The following is a 15,926-nucleotide window of genomic DNA, read 5'->3' on the forward strand; positions in this document are numbered from 1 at the left end:
CAGTCTTTTTCTTCCAAGTTTATATTGTTAAGTTTACTATGGTTATTTATGAGTACTCACATTTGCTGTGTATATATTTTTCAAATCAAGTATGAGACTCTTTCAACACTTGTGTAGCTGAGACGTCTTCATTTATTTAGCTATATGCACAAATTCCAAATCACACAGAATTGAATGATTCTTGATTTTACCTCAGTTGTGCTGATTGTAACAGATATTGTATAGCTGAATCAAGTATAGTGATGAATATTTTTTAACTTGTTCTATTGTTCTAAAACTTTTATAAACAATATTCTTATACTAGTGTTTGAGGAAAAAAACTTTAACCTTGTTTTTAGTCTTTATTTTGCACACATCTATCCAGTTTACAGTATTGTGCTCTTGTTTGTTGTTTAACACAGTGATTGTTTAAATGAGAAATGAATATATTTTGCTAGTGGTAGGTGAAAGTAATTTAAGTCAGTGAGTGATAGTCTGATAGTAAGTGATTAAGGCCTTGCAAATCAGCAGACAGATCCAGATCCTAGGCCAGGTAAATAGATGGTGTAATAATTTTTGACTAATTATTTTGGGTTATTGTGCAGCCATAAGCGACTATCATATATTTTTTGTGAGGCATAAGGCCTAAGATCAGCATTTATTTTATTTTGTCTGCGTTTGAGACAAGAAAGTTGTGTGCTATCTGTCCTCTGGTGTCCTACATAGGGAATCCAAGTATAGTAGCTGTGTTATATCACTAGGTCTTACTGCTAAATACAGTAAAGTTGTGTATGATCACAAACATGTTGATATTACTATTCAGGAACAATGTCAGAGACAACAGAACACCTATTTCGCATAACACTTTATTTGGCATAACATTGATGTATATATATATATATATATATATATACCGTATATATATAGTATATACATACATACATACATATATATATATATATATATATATATATATATATATATATATATATATATATATATATATATATATATAATAGACAAAATATAAGGCACAGTAGGCCTACAAAGGAAAAAAATGCATGGGTTTCCCATGAACACTAGATGCACTCCAAATCGAAGTTTGTTTCAAGTTACAATATGTATCATAAATTGATAAGGTATTTCCTTGTAAGTTTAAGTGATGTACAGACGGTGAGTAAATATGACAGAATGTGCCACACTTGTACCTATATTAAAATGACAACAAAGCAGCAAAATAAACATTCAAAGAAATACCTTGTTTGCTATTTGGTGAAATGCTAAGATTTGTGTATACAATAATCAAAAGCAATTGAGCATCTTTCTCATGTAATACTAAAATCATACGCTGTGTATTTTGAATACAAATGAACAGAATATGCTTGCAGGCTGCTGTATTGTATCCAATACTGTGCCTAATACTTTGATGGGCAACCCTTCATCAGATCCTTCATCATTCGTCACCCTCTTTGTCACACTCCACACATACTGTATAAGCTTTAGAAATGAATCACATTCTGCTTGAGTGAAAGAATGTACCATCTTATGAAAGCAATACTTCAGAATAGTTTTAGACAATATGTCTTTTGGGTGAACCTCACTCTCACACTTTCAGTGCATTTCAGTATTTGAGGTGTGGTGCACTTGTCTTTGTCATTGTAGTATTTATAATAAGGTCTGTGTCTTATGTTGTGCTGTAAAAAATGTCCCACAACTAACAACAAATCAATAGTATGCAAAAAAACAAACTTAAGTCATCCCTTTTTAAAGTTTCCGTGAGAGTTATTTGTACCAACGCAGGGAAATTTACAACAGTGCGTTATGTCAGAATGGAATGTTCTTCACTGGAAAAGCTGGAGGGCCAAGTCTTCACACGTGGCCACTCCCATTTGTGCTTGTGTCGAGGCCGTCGGTGGACAGGGAAGAGGAGGGGCGGGGGCGGGGCCCGATGGGAGTGGCTGGCTGTGGGTGGCTGACCTGTGAGACGGTGTCATCGGACTCCCAGCGCTCCAGTTCCTCCCTCACCAGCCTCTCCATCTGCTCCCTGTGACCATCTGTGTCCCGGCCCAGCCTCTCATCCTGACCGAGAGAGAGACAAGGTAAAGGGAGGGGGTTTTCACTGTATGTCTGTCTTTGCTTGACTTAAATGAGACAGGTGCTTATAGCTGCATGGTTACACTTGTGTGCCATGTGTTGTTATTAGACCACGTTTGTGCGTCTGCTCCATCTCACCTCCATCACGCCGTCCAGCAGTCTGCCCAGCACGTCTCTCCTCTTCAGCTTGGCCCTCTCCATGGTCTCCAGCTTCACGATCACAGCATCTATCTTGGACACGATGCTGCCGATAGAGTGCTCCATCCTGTCCACGCGTCGCACCAGCCTGGGAGAGAGGAGGCTTGTTAAACGGGGATGTTGTGGGATGTTATACTACCACATCAATTCTACTGTTATATTACATGTTAAAAGCCCCAGCAATCATACTAATTCACGCGTCAAAACTGAATAAAGGGGCAGACAGGAGAACCTCAGGCAGGAGCAGAAAAACCTACTATTAACCCATGTAAAATGGCTAACCAGTATCTGTCTAATTTGTGTAAATAAATCGAAAACTCTTGGATACATACAATCTGTGATGTTTAATGCATTCCAGGAGTTGTTTTGTGATTAAGTGGTGTAATTTATTTGTACAGAGAAAGATTCTCTCAACTTGCCTTTCCCAGAATGCCTTTCGAGCATCCTCAGAGAAGGGGAGCCAACTGCCATGCCCCTTATTCAAGACACAACAACATGTTCTGACTCCTGTGGCTGCATTGCGTTAACTACAATTATTCCACTGGTAGTCAAACTTGATTTCACTGACTGATTTTCATGTTAGTTAAAGTGCAATAAAACAAAAAATCCCATACACTTGAAACTCCTCGTAGGAGACACCCCCCGAGCTGCTGCCACGGCGACGGGAGCTATGGCCACTGTCCTCGTCATCGTCCTCCTCCGAGTCGTCCTGGGTACGAGGGAAGCTCCGCCCACTGCTGGGTCTAGTCAGCGAATTACGTTCCAGATCCAAGTCCTCCTAGCGAACGGGCAGAAACACACTGAGCATCTGCAGGAGTGATGTGGCTGTGTGTATGCATGCTACCACATGTATGCAGTGTGTACTGTGTTTTCCATGGGATTATATGGAAAGATAATAACAGACAAAACTAGTGCAAATGCGCAATAGCTGCGACCACATATGCAGATTACCGAAATGCAGGATGGCAGGGGCATTCTACCCTCCTCTGCCTCTGCCACCCTGCATTTCTAAATGTATCCCCCCACCCCCTTTTAGCATGCCAAATTTCAGCCTCCTAGGGTTTGGTTCACACAGGGCACCTACGCCTCGCCTTGCCTCAATCCACGCCTACACCTACATACCTTGAGCTGGGCGTGAACCTATCACACGCTTTTGCGATCACACTGGACGCCTATTCCACGCTGAACCTGAGCCGAGTCACAAGCGCTTCTCCTCTCTCTCTCCCGAGTGTTTTTTTTTTCACGTGTGGTCCCGAATTATCATGGGTAGGTAAAATAAATCTGATATATTTAATGTGCTATTGATGCTGGATATGTATAACCGGGTCTCCTTCTTGGGTCACTGCTGTCATTAGGGGTGCTCCGATCCGGCTAAGCCACGATCCGATCCGATTCCGATTCCTGGGATCACGATCCGATTCCAGAATCGATTCTCGATTCCAACGATTCTCGATTCCAGAATCGAGAATCTATTCTCAATTATGTAGTTTTATATTGCAATAACACACAAAGGTAAATATAAGACAAAAAATTACAAATCTATTAATGCTGAACTTCAAATTCAACTTCTGTATTACAGTCAGGGCCTAAATTCATTTTGCAAACTAGGGGGGAATTCCCCCCTTATGTTCTTCAGATAAGATGGATTTATAGGCTGGGGGGGATCTGTAGACTTTTGGGGGGAATACATTAACCAGAGTTCTTAAGTGCAAGAGGTGGTGGCACCGTGGCAGTACAGTACACAAATGACATGAACATTTGGACACTTATTCAGCCGGTATCTTGCATGTTGCGTTCAGGTGCACTGTAAAAAAAAATATATATATATATTTTTTTTACAATTTTAAGAATCGATTCTTGGGAGTTTGGAATCGATCCAGGAATCGTGGCATTAAGAATCGCGATCCTTTCAGAATCGATTTTTTGGAGCACCCCTAGCTGTCATAGAGAACTGGATGCTGTTGTACTAAGTGGATTAACTTTTCATTGTCCATCTTGCTTCTTCGGTCGATATTCTCTCTCCTGAAGATTTGTTTACCGACGGGGAGAAAGCCCCATGTGATAGCCACCCATCAATCTCTCTCTCTCTCTCTCTCTCTCTGCTCAACGCTGTTGTAGTAACACCATTTTATTTTTAAATTCAGTTGACATTTGACATTTCCCACAGATATTGTCGCGTTTTTCCTTCATGGCTTGACAGAAAAAGTCTGCCTTCACGCGCCTAGTCGGCTTGAAAATAGAACTCACGCCTAAACGATGAAATCGGCGCAGCTCAGGCGAGGCGTGGGTACACGCAAGGTTCACATTGAGGCGCCCTGTGTACACAGCCTCATTGACTAAAGAGCAGGGGCGGTTCTAGGCCGTTTTTGGGTGGGCTTTAGCCCACCCAAAAATAGTCTCAGCCCACCCAAAAAAATAGAGGCAAAAAAACCTTTTTTTTTTTTTTTTTTTTTTTTTTAATCCCTCTCCAAATCCATGGTGGTCATTAGTAGCAGTTTCTGACTACACTCAATGCGCTGTGTGCATGTTTCCCCCCCCCCCTCTATGTTCTTAGGGTGGGCTGAGACAAAAATTTAGGGGGGTTCAGCCCACCCGAAAAGTTTCTAGAACCGCGGCTGCGCAGGCGCTCCCTCCTCCATCTATCTGCCTAATCCCACATCACTTCACACAGGTCACACACACAGTACAGCAGCGAAGTGGTCCTCCACAGTCCACACAATCGTTCTCCCCACTCATGATCAATGAAACTGAGGTGAGCATTGAGCAGTCAGAGTCGTTAGTAGTTACTTAATTAGCGCATATTGATATGCAAATTAGCACGTAACGTTGTCGTAGGCTAAACAAAAGAACTTGTCGCTGTGCCTGCCAGACAAACAGGTGGACTGGAGGAAGGTAGGTAGGCTACCATGGCACCAGCCAGCCATGTCATGCTAGCTCGCAGTAAGCGGGTGTAAATGGATGTGATGTTTTTTGAGAAACATATGGGCATAAGTGACAAACATTTTCAAACGGGTCCCTCTGAATGAAATTAAGCCCTTCAGAATCGCAAGTGGCTGCTTTACACAGCCTGTCTGATGTGATGATGACGATAGCTTAACATGCGTGCATGGCATCACTTACTGTATGTCTTGCTGTGATGTTAGTTCAGTATCTCAATAAAAGTTCTTACAGGCTTGTTATTTCCCTCTAAGGCAGGGATGTCAGAGATACGGCCCGCGGGCCGGATCCGGCCCACGGGCAGGTTTCATCCGGCCCGCGAGATGTTTTGGAATATTAAAAAATATATATATATATATTATTATTAAATTCGCACCCCATTATCATGAACTACGTGTGGCTAATAAGCAAGCTAAGAGTTCATTCATAAGTTAATTAACCTGCACTACAAGGAAGTATGTCAGTAGGTCATCAGGTGTAAACAAAGCCGCCATGATGCCACGCTGGAATTGAATCGCGCATTCAGCTACCTACCAAAAAACAAAAGATTCAACAAGATCAGGCGCGGACTGCATAATCGGGCACGTCGGGCCCGGTGGCCTGGCCTGGCCTGCAAAAAAAAAAAAAAAAAAAAATTGTGCCCGCAGTCAGGCCACTCACTGAACAGCAGGCCAGGCGCCGCCTACTGGTGTACTAGTGGTTTTATTACTTTATTCAGGATTAAAGTGGGTGCATCTCATTGTAAAATTGTACTTGGCCCAAATTGGGCTTCAAACGGCCCAAATCGGGCTTCAAACGGCCCAAATCTGGCTTTAAACGACCCAAATTGGGCTTCAAACGGCCCACATCTGGCTTCAAACAGCCCAAATTGAGCTTTAAACGGCCCAAATTTTTCTGACGCCGGCACGCGCGTCGGCCCGTATCGGCCTGGCCTGCTTGGTATCTAATGCCCGGCCTGAATTATGATCCCAGTCCGTCCCTGAACAAGATGCTGTCGAAAAAGAGAAAGGTTGACACGGAATGCAGGCAATTTCAAGAGAAATGGAAAGAGCAGTATTTCTTTTGTGAAGTAAATGGGTAAATGAGTCGAATTGATTTTAGTAAAAAAAAAATCCGGCCCCCATGAGGTCTCAGTTGAACAAATCCGGCCCTCTACCTAATATGAGTCTGACACCCCTGCTCTAAGGGAGTGCAAGGCAGATATTTAAACAGCCTTGTTTGTGTACAGTACCAGTGGCATGGGAGTAATAAAAAGGGATTAAGGACCAGGACCCCTGGTGGTCAGTAAGATGGGCTGGTTGAGCCAATGTTAAAATGATCTTTATTTATTATTTATTTTTGCTTTAAAACTATTTTTTAATTTTCTGCTTAAAGTTCATGAAAAAAGTGGCATTCTTGTTTTTTCACACAATAATTTCATAATACCATTTGTAATGCCACCGTTGTAGTGCTGTTGTTCAAAATTAAAGTACATTTTCTCAGATTTATTGGTGTCTTTCTAGTCACACAATTTAATAGTCAGTGTTTCCCATACACTGATCTATTTGTGGTGGTACACCCTACATAGATTTTGACCCCCACAAATACTGCCACATATTAATTTAAACTAGTTGACTGCAAACTCCTGCTTTAGTGCTTACAGTATATTATTATCTTGTCGGAATATTATTCCAGCCAATAAGTTAGGAAGTTCCCTTTTGATTTAATTTTACTTTTGTTTTGCCTACAAAGCAAAATGTTACTTTACTTGAAACTCCCCTGAAGTGATTTTGGTATTATTTATGCAAGCATAATTCTACCATATAGTAACCTGTATGCAGAATATATATAGTATATATAGGGAAACAATTATTTTTTCATTGCTGTAAAACCACAGAACGGTAAAGAAGATATTGATGTGTGTAGTTCTTCATAGATCTAGTCTCTTCATTTTGATCTCAAAGTGCGCCAGTTTGATCCATTTTTACTTGAAACTGTACAAAATTTTCTTCCGGGGGGGCATGCCCCCGGACCCCCCTAGGGGTTCAGTGGTCCATGACCTTTGGGTGGGCTGAGCCCACCCAAAGCTCTGATGCTAAAACCGCCCCTGCTAAAGAGGACGCCTATTTAAAAGCGTGGGTAAAGGCAAGGCGTAGGCATGGCTTGGGTGCTGTGTGTGAACGCAGTGTAGGGTGAAAACTGTGCCCGCTAAAGGGTGATGAACTTTTTGTGAACCAACTGAGAGAGTGACTGCGCAGCCAAAAATGTGAGAAGCTGTTGGCATCATCACTCACTCTCTCTTTCTCCAGGTCATCTCTCATTTGCTGGTGTTCATGCTCTGTCAGCTCCTGGTCTCCATCATGATCATACTTGGCAAAGATGGCCTGAATCTCTGCATCCGTGTGGCCCTTTCTGAGTATGGAAAAATCAACAGACACAGGATCTAATGTTAAACAAACCAAACTCAAACATAAACATTCTAATAGCTGATGGTTTGATATTAGGATCTTCAAACCCTTTAAGATCCTGGCGGAGTTCATCAAAGTTCAGTTTGCCTCCAGCCTGACGCAAACTGTCTGAGATGTCGTCTACTGCAGTCTTCTTCAGTCTCAACTTCATCAAGGCCTTGTTGCAACCCTGAGAGGGAAGAGATCATATAAATAATTTCACTCACAACACAAGTTGACAGAACTTTTTTTTTGGGGGGGGCATTTTTGCCTTTATTTACATAGGACAGTAGGCAGACAGGAAAGGTGGGGAGAGAGAGAGGGGCTGACATGCGGCAAAGGACCTCGGGTCGGATTTGAACCCATGCCATCCGCGCGAAGGACCGAGCCTCCGTCGTACGCGTGCTACCAGGCGAACGACTTTTAGAACCTTTTAACTGACTTTATGTATATTGTATATTGTATTTGTATTGTTATTATATTTTTCCTAAATATGGCATATTGGATCTCCTAAATTCTTACATTACAAGTCATCCAATACCTTTTTAATGAGGTCAGTCATCTCCATCTCAGATCTCTGCTGGGACATATCTGCCTTCACCTCAGAGTATGTGTCATTGATGATGGCCAAGAACATATTCTGTACAGAAAGAATGAGAAAGGATATTCTGTACTAACCTTTGCTGAGGGACATAGGTAAACAAAATGAATATTATGGTGAGAGACATTATGTAAACAAAATGAGTATATGCACTGTTGAGGCAACTTTAATAGATGCGTAACTAAGAACACTGGGTGAGCGTGACTATACATACCACTCACCATAAGAATGAAGAAAATGAAGAAGACAAAGGTGGTGAAGTAGATGGGAGCCAGCACTGGGTTGGCCTCCTCTATCTCTGAGAACTCAAAGTCTCCCAGAATGATACGGAACTGGGTAAAACTACATGGGAGACAAACGGTAAAACATTTAATTTTCAAATGAGCAGCATTTTCCATGAAATATGAGTTTCCTTTTTCCAGGTCAGACAAAACAAGGAGGAGAAAATCCGAACGTTTGGAACCTGTCCTTGGAGTGTACTTACATGCTCGCTTGGAAAGTGCTGAAATCGTTGACTTGGGTTCCAAACACCAAGTAGGCCAGCTGAGCGTAGGCCAGAAAAATGATGAAGAACATGATGGCAAAGCCCACAAGGTCCTTGGCACAGCGGGACATGGTGCTGGACAGCTGACTCATGGTCTTGTTGAAGTTGATGAACTTGAAAAGCTGACCAGATGTGAGAAATCACAGACAATTACCATCTGTACTTGGGTTCTAGCATTAATACTTTGGTAGTTCTGGAGTGAACATGACCCAACGGTAGGACCCTTACCTTGACCCAGGAGAAGAAGACAATGATTGCAGCCACATTGTTGAACTGGACCTGGAGATTGGCCAGAGGCTCAAAGCTGGGGTGAGCACTGTGGTTCTCCAGCAGGCCTTTGAGACGGTTGCTAACCATGGCTGTTCTGGTGATGTTCATGATAATAGCAACAACACTCAACTGAAAAATGGAGCAGAAATATCATAATTAACAACTTTTTTTTTACTATCATAGTGGTTAGAATTCCATACACCTGATTAAACTGGCTTGACTGCTAACTTATTTTATTTGTAACCCCCTACTTCAGACTGTATCCATACTTGCAGCCTTGGTACATACCCCAACGATGAGAACATCCAGAGAGTTCCACAGGCTCTTGAAGTAGTGCAGGCGATGGATGCGGATCTCGAGCACCTCCTCCACCACGTAGTAGAGGACGAAGAGGCAGAATGCCACCTCACACACACCCACAAAATAGTCCCAGCTCGACACATATCGTAGCAGACGTACTGTTTGGAATTGCCAGGACGTCACCACTCCACCTGTGGCTGGAAATTCCACCAACAACCTGCAACACACATCATAGCATGTGAAATTAGCTGCTGTAGTGCTTGGGTGAAATGAAAACCTACATACTTATGATTCTTCTTACCTGGCGATGCAGAAGAGGTTGATGTTACCATTGTAGACAGAAAAGTCGAGGAAGACAGCTCTGGTGCCTCTGTCCAGCCACATGTGGTCTTTGAGGAACTGCAGCTGGATAGCCGACTCCACTTTTGTACGGGACAGGTCTTGGTAGTATCCTCCACCTCCGTATTTAGATACCTGGCCCCAATAACTGCTCCCATTCAGCTTACCTTCTGCTGTGTGTACCCACCTGATAGGCACCAAGAAGAAAGATCTAGGATTTAGATAAATGGTAGTGTAGTGTATGTTATTGTGAATGTTATATATACACGTGCACAGATGATACAAATCTAGTTTCTGCCTATTAAACTCAGAATTCTGACATTAAAATCAGATTGCTGACTTTTTTTCTCTGAATTCTTAAACACACACAAGCCTGTCTTTATTCGTCTAACTTTCTAACTTTATTCTCAGAATTCTGACTTAAACTCAGAACGCAAATACATTGTTCACATGTGGCCCTAATACTCTTCCAGAGTTTTAAATTGTGGTGTTTTTTGTTTTGTTTTTAATTTCAGGCGACCCCATTGTAATTGGTCACGACCCCAAGGTTGGGAACCACTTCCCTGAAGCTTGTTTTGTAACTTGCCTATGAGGGTAGAAATTTGTTCTTTTTGTATTTGGTCATTTATGAATTGGCACTAAAATTCTAAATCTAACACTACCGAAGAGCTTAATCGCACGGACGTACGCAGTTCCATTCTTGGGCCCAAAGGAGGCCGTGTCCTCGTTGCTGGGGGTGTACAGGTTGTAGCAGTCTTGAACTTCATCTCTCAGGTCTTCATGGACGGAGCAGGTCTCGTTGCGTACTCTGACCTGACGGAGCCTTGGCACGCCGAGGAGGAGGTTCTCGTAGTAGATGAGACTCTGATTCTCCGGCAGGCTCTTGTTGTTGTACCACACCTCCCAGTACATGCCGGTGAGAAAAGGTCCATCTGTGAACTACAAGTTTAGGACATTCAAGATTAGAAGATGCACAAGAGAAGAGGTCACACTGAGTGTTTGAAAGCAGAGATGAAGTTAGAGGTATTTTACCTTCCAGAAGTCCTCCATGGTGGAGAGGCTTCTAAAAGTGGAAGGGTCCCCAGCAGACAGCGGTGTGTCCAGGAAGAGCTGGGACATGACTTTGGTATAGTAGTACATGTTGGAACTCACCATCCCATAGGTCACTGTAGAGCATAAATCACATAACCATCATTAAATATGCAGAAAGTACAATTCCTATTAGCTCCGCCTGCAGCTATAAAAGCCAGGCCTACCCCCTCTGAGTAGATTAATGGAGAAGGTGTGTGTGGCGTGCGTTTAGGTTTTCATGAATGTGCTGCTCTTTACATCCAGTATGACCGTGCAACAACTTGAAAATAAATAACTACAATAAATCTACTCAAGAATTAGATGGAACTTCATTTTGCTTCATTGATTTGTTTATATTCTCTGTAGCAAACCGTATTCAGCAAGGAGTAGCTCTTGAAACTGCTTTCATACTTCAAACCATGCCTGGCAATAAAACATCCTAAACCAACCTGCCAGGAAATCATTTCCTGATCCACCCAAAACCTCATTTTGGCATAATTCATCACAGTAAGGAGAGAGTGGATAAACTACTATTAGCCTTCTGGCTATGTGCAATTGCAATATGGTACTCCCATCATCTCTTTTGCCATTCCACGATGTGGTGTTCACTTTTCTGCTGTTACAGTCTGGAACTACAGTGACTGCTTGGCAGGTGTAGGTTCGTTTTTCAGCTGCCAAAACCATTAAGGATACACAGAAGCTGGAAAATGACTTGTATGAGACAAGGGGACATAGTCAGACAGACACACACTTATATAGTGTCACTTTGTATGAGACAAGGGGACATAGTCAGACAGACACACACTTATATAGTGTCACTTTGTATGAGACAAGGGGACATAGTCAGACAGACACACACTTATATAGTGTCACTTTGTATGAGACAAGGGGACATAGTCAGACAGACACACACTTATAGGGGGCACGGTGGCTCAGTGGTAGAGCTGTCGCCTCACAGTCAGAAGGTCCTGAGTTCGATTCTCGCCTGGGACACTGTGGGCGCTGTGGTTGTGTTCCCCCCCATATCTTCAGTGCCTACTGCCCAGGTGGGGTATCTCGTCGTAAGGGCCTTTCTCTCTGTGTGGAGTTTGCATGTTCTCCCCGTGCTCCCCCAGGGGGTTCCTCCGTATATAACCCCCCCCCCCATTAAAAACATGCAGAAGATCAGATCGTCATCCGACCAGTGACGACAACACCCGAAGTTGGTGCCCGGGCGCTGTACGAGAAAGCAACCACTGCTCCTGGCCTGCCCCTCGGAGGAAAGGACATGCCTGGATGGGTTAAATGCAGAGGACACTTTTCACCGGCCACCATCAGCATGAGTGTGTTGTGGCCGCATGCATGTGTTGTGGTGTTCCTGTGGCAATAAAAGACGGGGCTTGTCCCGTTACGAGAGTTATATAGTGTCACTTTGTATGAGACAAGGGGACATAGTCAGACAGACACACACTTATATAGTGATATATATAGTATATAAGATATAAATACTTATATAGTGTCACTTTTGGAAAACGTTTTTTGAGTCAAAGTGTACTTGGATCAACTGTCAAATCAGTTCAGTCTAGCATTAAGGACAAAATGTTAGATTGATGTGTTTGCTCATGTTTCTTAGACCATGATGTAACCATTTCCATCTAAGTAGCACTAGCAGTTGAGTCATTCTCATTGAATACACACTTGTCACCTACCCCCACAGTTATGAAAAGTCTATTCAAAATGATTACACTCATCAGCAAAACCTTAGTGGCTAAGCCGATGAGTGATTTCCAAAGGGCATGCACTTCCTGCAAAAATCTGGTGAGATGTGACGTGCTGGATTGTTCAGCATTTACTTACAAATGCAAATGGTGATGAGGAATGTGATATAGGTGATCATCTCCCTCAGTACGTTCCTGAGGTACCTTTCTCGACTGCTATCACTGTCCTCCATCAGCTCTGTGCCCCACAGAACTGTAAAGAAACCAACAATTCAAGAGGCCATCAGCCCACTGTAAAGTAACTGAAACATCAATACTGGAGCAAACAGTAAAGCCTGCAGTTTCTGCCCTTCAAGGTGCAAATGTGGATATACAGAGATGACCATCTAGTGCACTGCCTGCCTTGAAATAGATATAGGCCTAGTTTACACTGCAGACCCACTGTAGGAATTTAGCCAGGGGCAAGGAAAAAAAAACGTCCCCAAGAAATCTCAGAATGCCCATAAAAACCATGATCCAGGGGCAAACATTGCCCCCAAGAGTTGATTATTTTATTTTCATTCAATTCATTTAATTTCCATTTCCATCTCTAACACACACTCAGCAGCACCTACAAGCTGGTTGCCAGAAGGAGACAAAGAACAACACACTCACACAAACAGTGCTGTTATTCACACTAGGTCAGGGGTTCTCAACCTTTTTTGGCTTGTGACCCCACTTTGATGTTCCAAAAATCTAGGGACCCCCCCAGACGTTCAAATTTTGGTACAACATCAGTAACCTGACCTGCATTGGTGATGTTATCAGTGACATCATCAATTCTCATGGAGAATTCTGACTTTAATCTGAGGATTGTGACTTTTTTCCACTGAATTCTAACTTTCTTGTTTATGTTTTACAGAATTTTTAAACTCAGAATTCTATCCCAAACCCCCCCCCCCCCCCCCCAGCCTTTTGTTTTTGCTTGTGACGCCACTTTGACATTCCAAAAATCTAGGGACCCCCCCCCCAGACATTCAAATTTCAGTACAATATTGGTAATATCAGTGACTTGACCTCATCAGCGACATCATCAATGATGTCACATGTACAGTAACAGCATGCTGACTTTTGTCCTCAGAATTCTGACTTTAATCTGAGAATTCAGACTTTTTTTTCAGAATTCTGACTTTCTTGTTTTTGTGTTTCATAGTTTTTAAACTCAAAATCCTAATTTTGATAAGATAGATTGTTTCCACTCTGAGATGTTTGTGGTATATGATTTAGTATAGAACTGCATACAGCAGTGGGGAGAGTGAGACCTTCAATTAGAATAGCAGTGCATTGTGTCCACTCCTAGAGAGAAGATAGCACTTTATTTGGGGACGTTCAGAGTGAAAAGGTAAATTATTGGTGAAATTCTTCATTTTGCTGGGGACTTCCTGAAACCTTCCTGAGCCCTTGAAATTAGTGGTGGGTAAATCTCTTCATCATGCACAATCTGTGCGAGCCTGCAAGTGAGGAAATTAAAAGACTTGATCATGCAACAACAAAAAAGTGTATGTGACTAACTTCTGATCTTCTGGAGTATCTGCTTCAGACAGCTCCGGTGCTCTCTCCTGCCTTGCTGCTGGCCATCCACGGTCGGGGTGGGATAGAGTCCACCTCGGGGGATGTGGGCGCTGCTGCCGCCGCCGGTGTAGCTGCCCAGGCCGCTGCTGCCGGAGCTGATGCTGGAGGCCGTGGACACCGACCTTCTCCCGGGACTCGCCGGGGGCCAGTCGGCCTCCATGATCTCTTCCTCGGGCTCGAAACCCGGGTTGTCCCGACTCCAGGCTTGTCTCGACGGAGGGGACGGGGTGCCTATGACTCCTCCGAGGCCCAGGTCTTGATGCTGAATGTTCTCCATTTCGATGCCTTCGCCTGGGTCTGTGAATCTTTGCGGCAGCCTGCCAGCTTGCGGCTGCGGTGGCTGTTGTTGGGATTTGACTCGGGTGGAAGTCATGGTCCAGTCGTGTCAAACGCCTCGTCTGGTGCAGGGCATCGACAACACTTTATAGTCAACAAAACCTCTGACAAAAGGCGTCGTTTATCGGGTTAAACATATCGCGAATTACCCTTGTGAGAAAACTCCATAGGCCGAAATAGTCTTGAAGTATGAACTAGACCTGCACCATACTCCTAAAAGTTACAATAGTTTGTTTTCAACCGCAATGAATCAGCCAATTAAAAAAAACTTTCCTTGAGAGGACTTCCATCGATAGAAAACTGTCTCAAGACGATTTAGCTAGGCGTTCCCGTTGTATATTCCAAACTATTCAAAAATAATGGCTTCTAAGTCCTTTTAAAGTTGTTAATACACTATATAACGTTACAGCTGTACAGAGTTGACGGCTCCATCGCCTTGTTTATGTGAGAGAAGTGAGACGCTTTTCTTGTCCCAGGCCAGCCATCTTGTTCCTAAACTGTTCCCCCAAAACCTCACATTCTCATCTGTTAGCTCAGATTACATTAGAAGTCATGGCGGAGGCTGCAGCAGCAGCAGTCACAGTGGAAAGCACCTATGTACAATAACATCTGTTCTGAAATAACGGGGACTATAGCGTCTATTTTAACATAGGGGTTTGTATTAGCCTTGTCATCTTTAGATTTATTTGGGCTTCAAAATTTGGAATGATTGATCCGGAATAAAACCTACTATCATTTGGTGGTTCTTTCTGATCAGCCAGCCATAGTAAGCATTTCTTTAAAACGTTAGTAGTAGTAGTAGTAGTAATAATAATAATATTATAATAATACAGTAATAATAGGTGAATAGTTGTATCGCGTAGTAGTAGCCTACTTTTAGTTACATAACCTAGTGTTTTGGTCAGCAGTTGCTATAGCAACAAGTCACTGGCTTTAGATTTCATCTGGATTGGATGGGGTCGTGGGACTAGTTGAAAAGTGATTGACATTAGGCCAAATCTAATGTCTGACTATCTATTATATTTTTGGTGCCAATATATTCCTATAGATATAGGCCTAGCTTTGCAGTGATATTTCTATTATATGGTGTCGACATAATAGACTAGTAGGCTATTGACAGGAGTGACAGGGCAAGTCAGTTTTTAACTGCAATTCACTTCTCCTCTTTCACCCTATAAAGCAGTGAATTTGTTGTAGGCCTATTTTGACCACTGTTACATACATTAATGCCAAACTACATTTAATACCAAACTACATTAATTTGAAGCCAGCACAGTCTTAATAGAATGGCATTTGCTTTACAATTGCATCTAATTTGCATATAGTGGGCTATAGGTCCGACTCTTACCTCCTCATATATGGCAAAGTTAGTTCAGTTCAGTCATCAAGTTAACTTGGCCTCAGCTACAGGATGCTCAATTATCTATTAGGCATTTTGATATGGAGAGGATCAATGAAAAACTCACACCTTCTGATATCCACAGCTTCATTATTCTGATTATCAGCTTGACTGAGATAGTCTT

At 42.7% G+C, this 15,926-nt stretch overlaps 1 protein-coding gene across 2 annotated transcripts; it reads right to left on the reverse strand.

The window, feature by feature from the left end:
- Positions 1 to 1,014: 1,014 nt before the first annotated feature.
- On the reverse strand, positions 1,015 to 14,732 carry pkd2 (polycystic kidney disease 2). 2 transcript variants are annotated; one of them, XM_083634810.1, is made up of 15 exons: positions 14,008 to 14,732; positions 12,596 to 12,709; positions 10,721 to 10,854; positions 10,377 to 10,627; positions 9,651 to 9,875; positions 9,338 to 9,566; positions 9,008 to 9,178; positions 8,720 to 8,901; positions 8,457 to 8,577; positions 8,176 to 8,274; positions 7,703 to 7,824; positions 7,482 to 7,599; positions 2,886 to 3,046; positions 2,212 to 2,359; positions 1,015 to 2,058 (listed from the first exon to the last, which is right to left on the reverse strand). In XM_083634810.1, exons 1-15 carry the CDS (start codon positions 14,438 to 14,440, stop codon positions 1,849 to 1,851), a joined length of 2,718 nt encoding a protein of 905 aa, XP_083490936.1. In that variant the 5' UTR covers positions 14,441 to 14,732; the 3' UTR covers positions 1,015 to 1,848. The 2 variants fall into 2 exon arrangements, with proteins under 2 accessions (XP_083490936.1, XP_083490935.1); XM_083634809.1 differs by having other exon boundaries at positions 2,886 to 3,049.
- Between the last annotated feature and the right edge of the window lie 1,194 nt (positions 14,733 to 15,926).

Source organism: Poromitra crassiceps (assembly GCF_964638095.1).
Source record: "Poromitra crassiceps genome assembly, chromosome: 4".
Lineage (NCBI taxonomy): Eukaryota > Metazoa > Chordata > Actinopteri > Beryciformes > Melamphaidae > Poromitra > Poromitra crassiceps.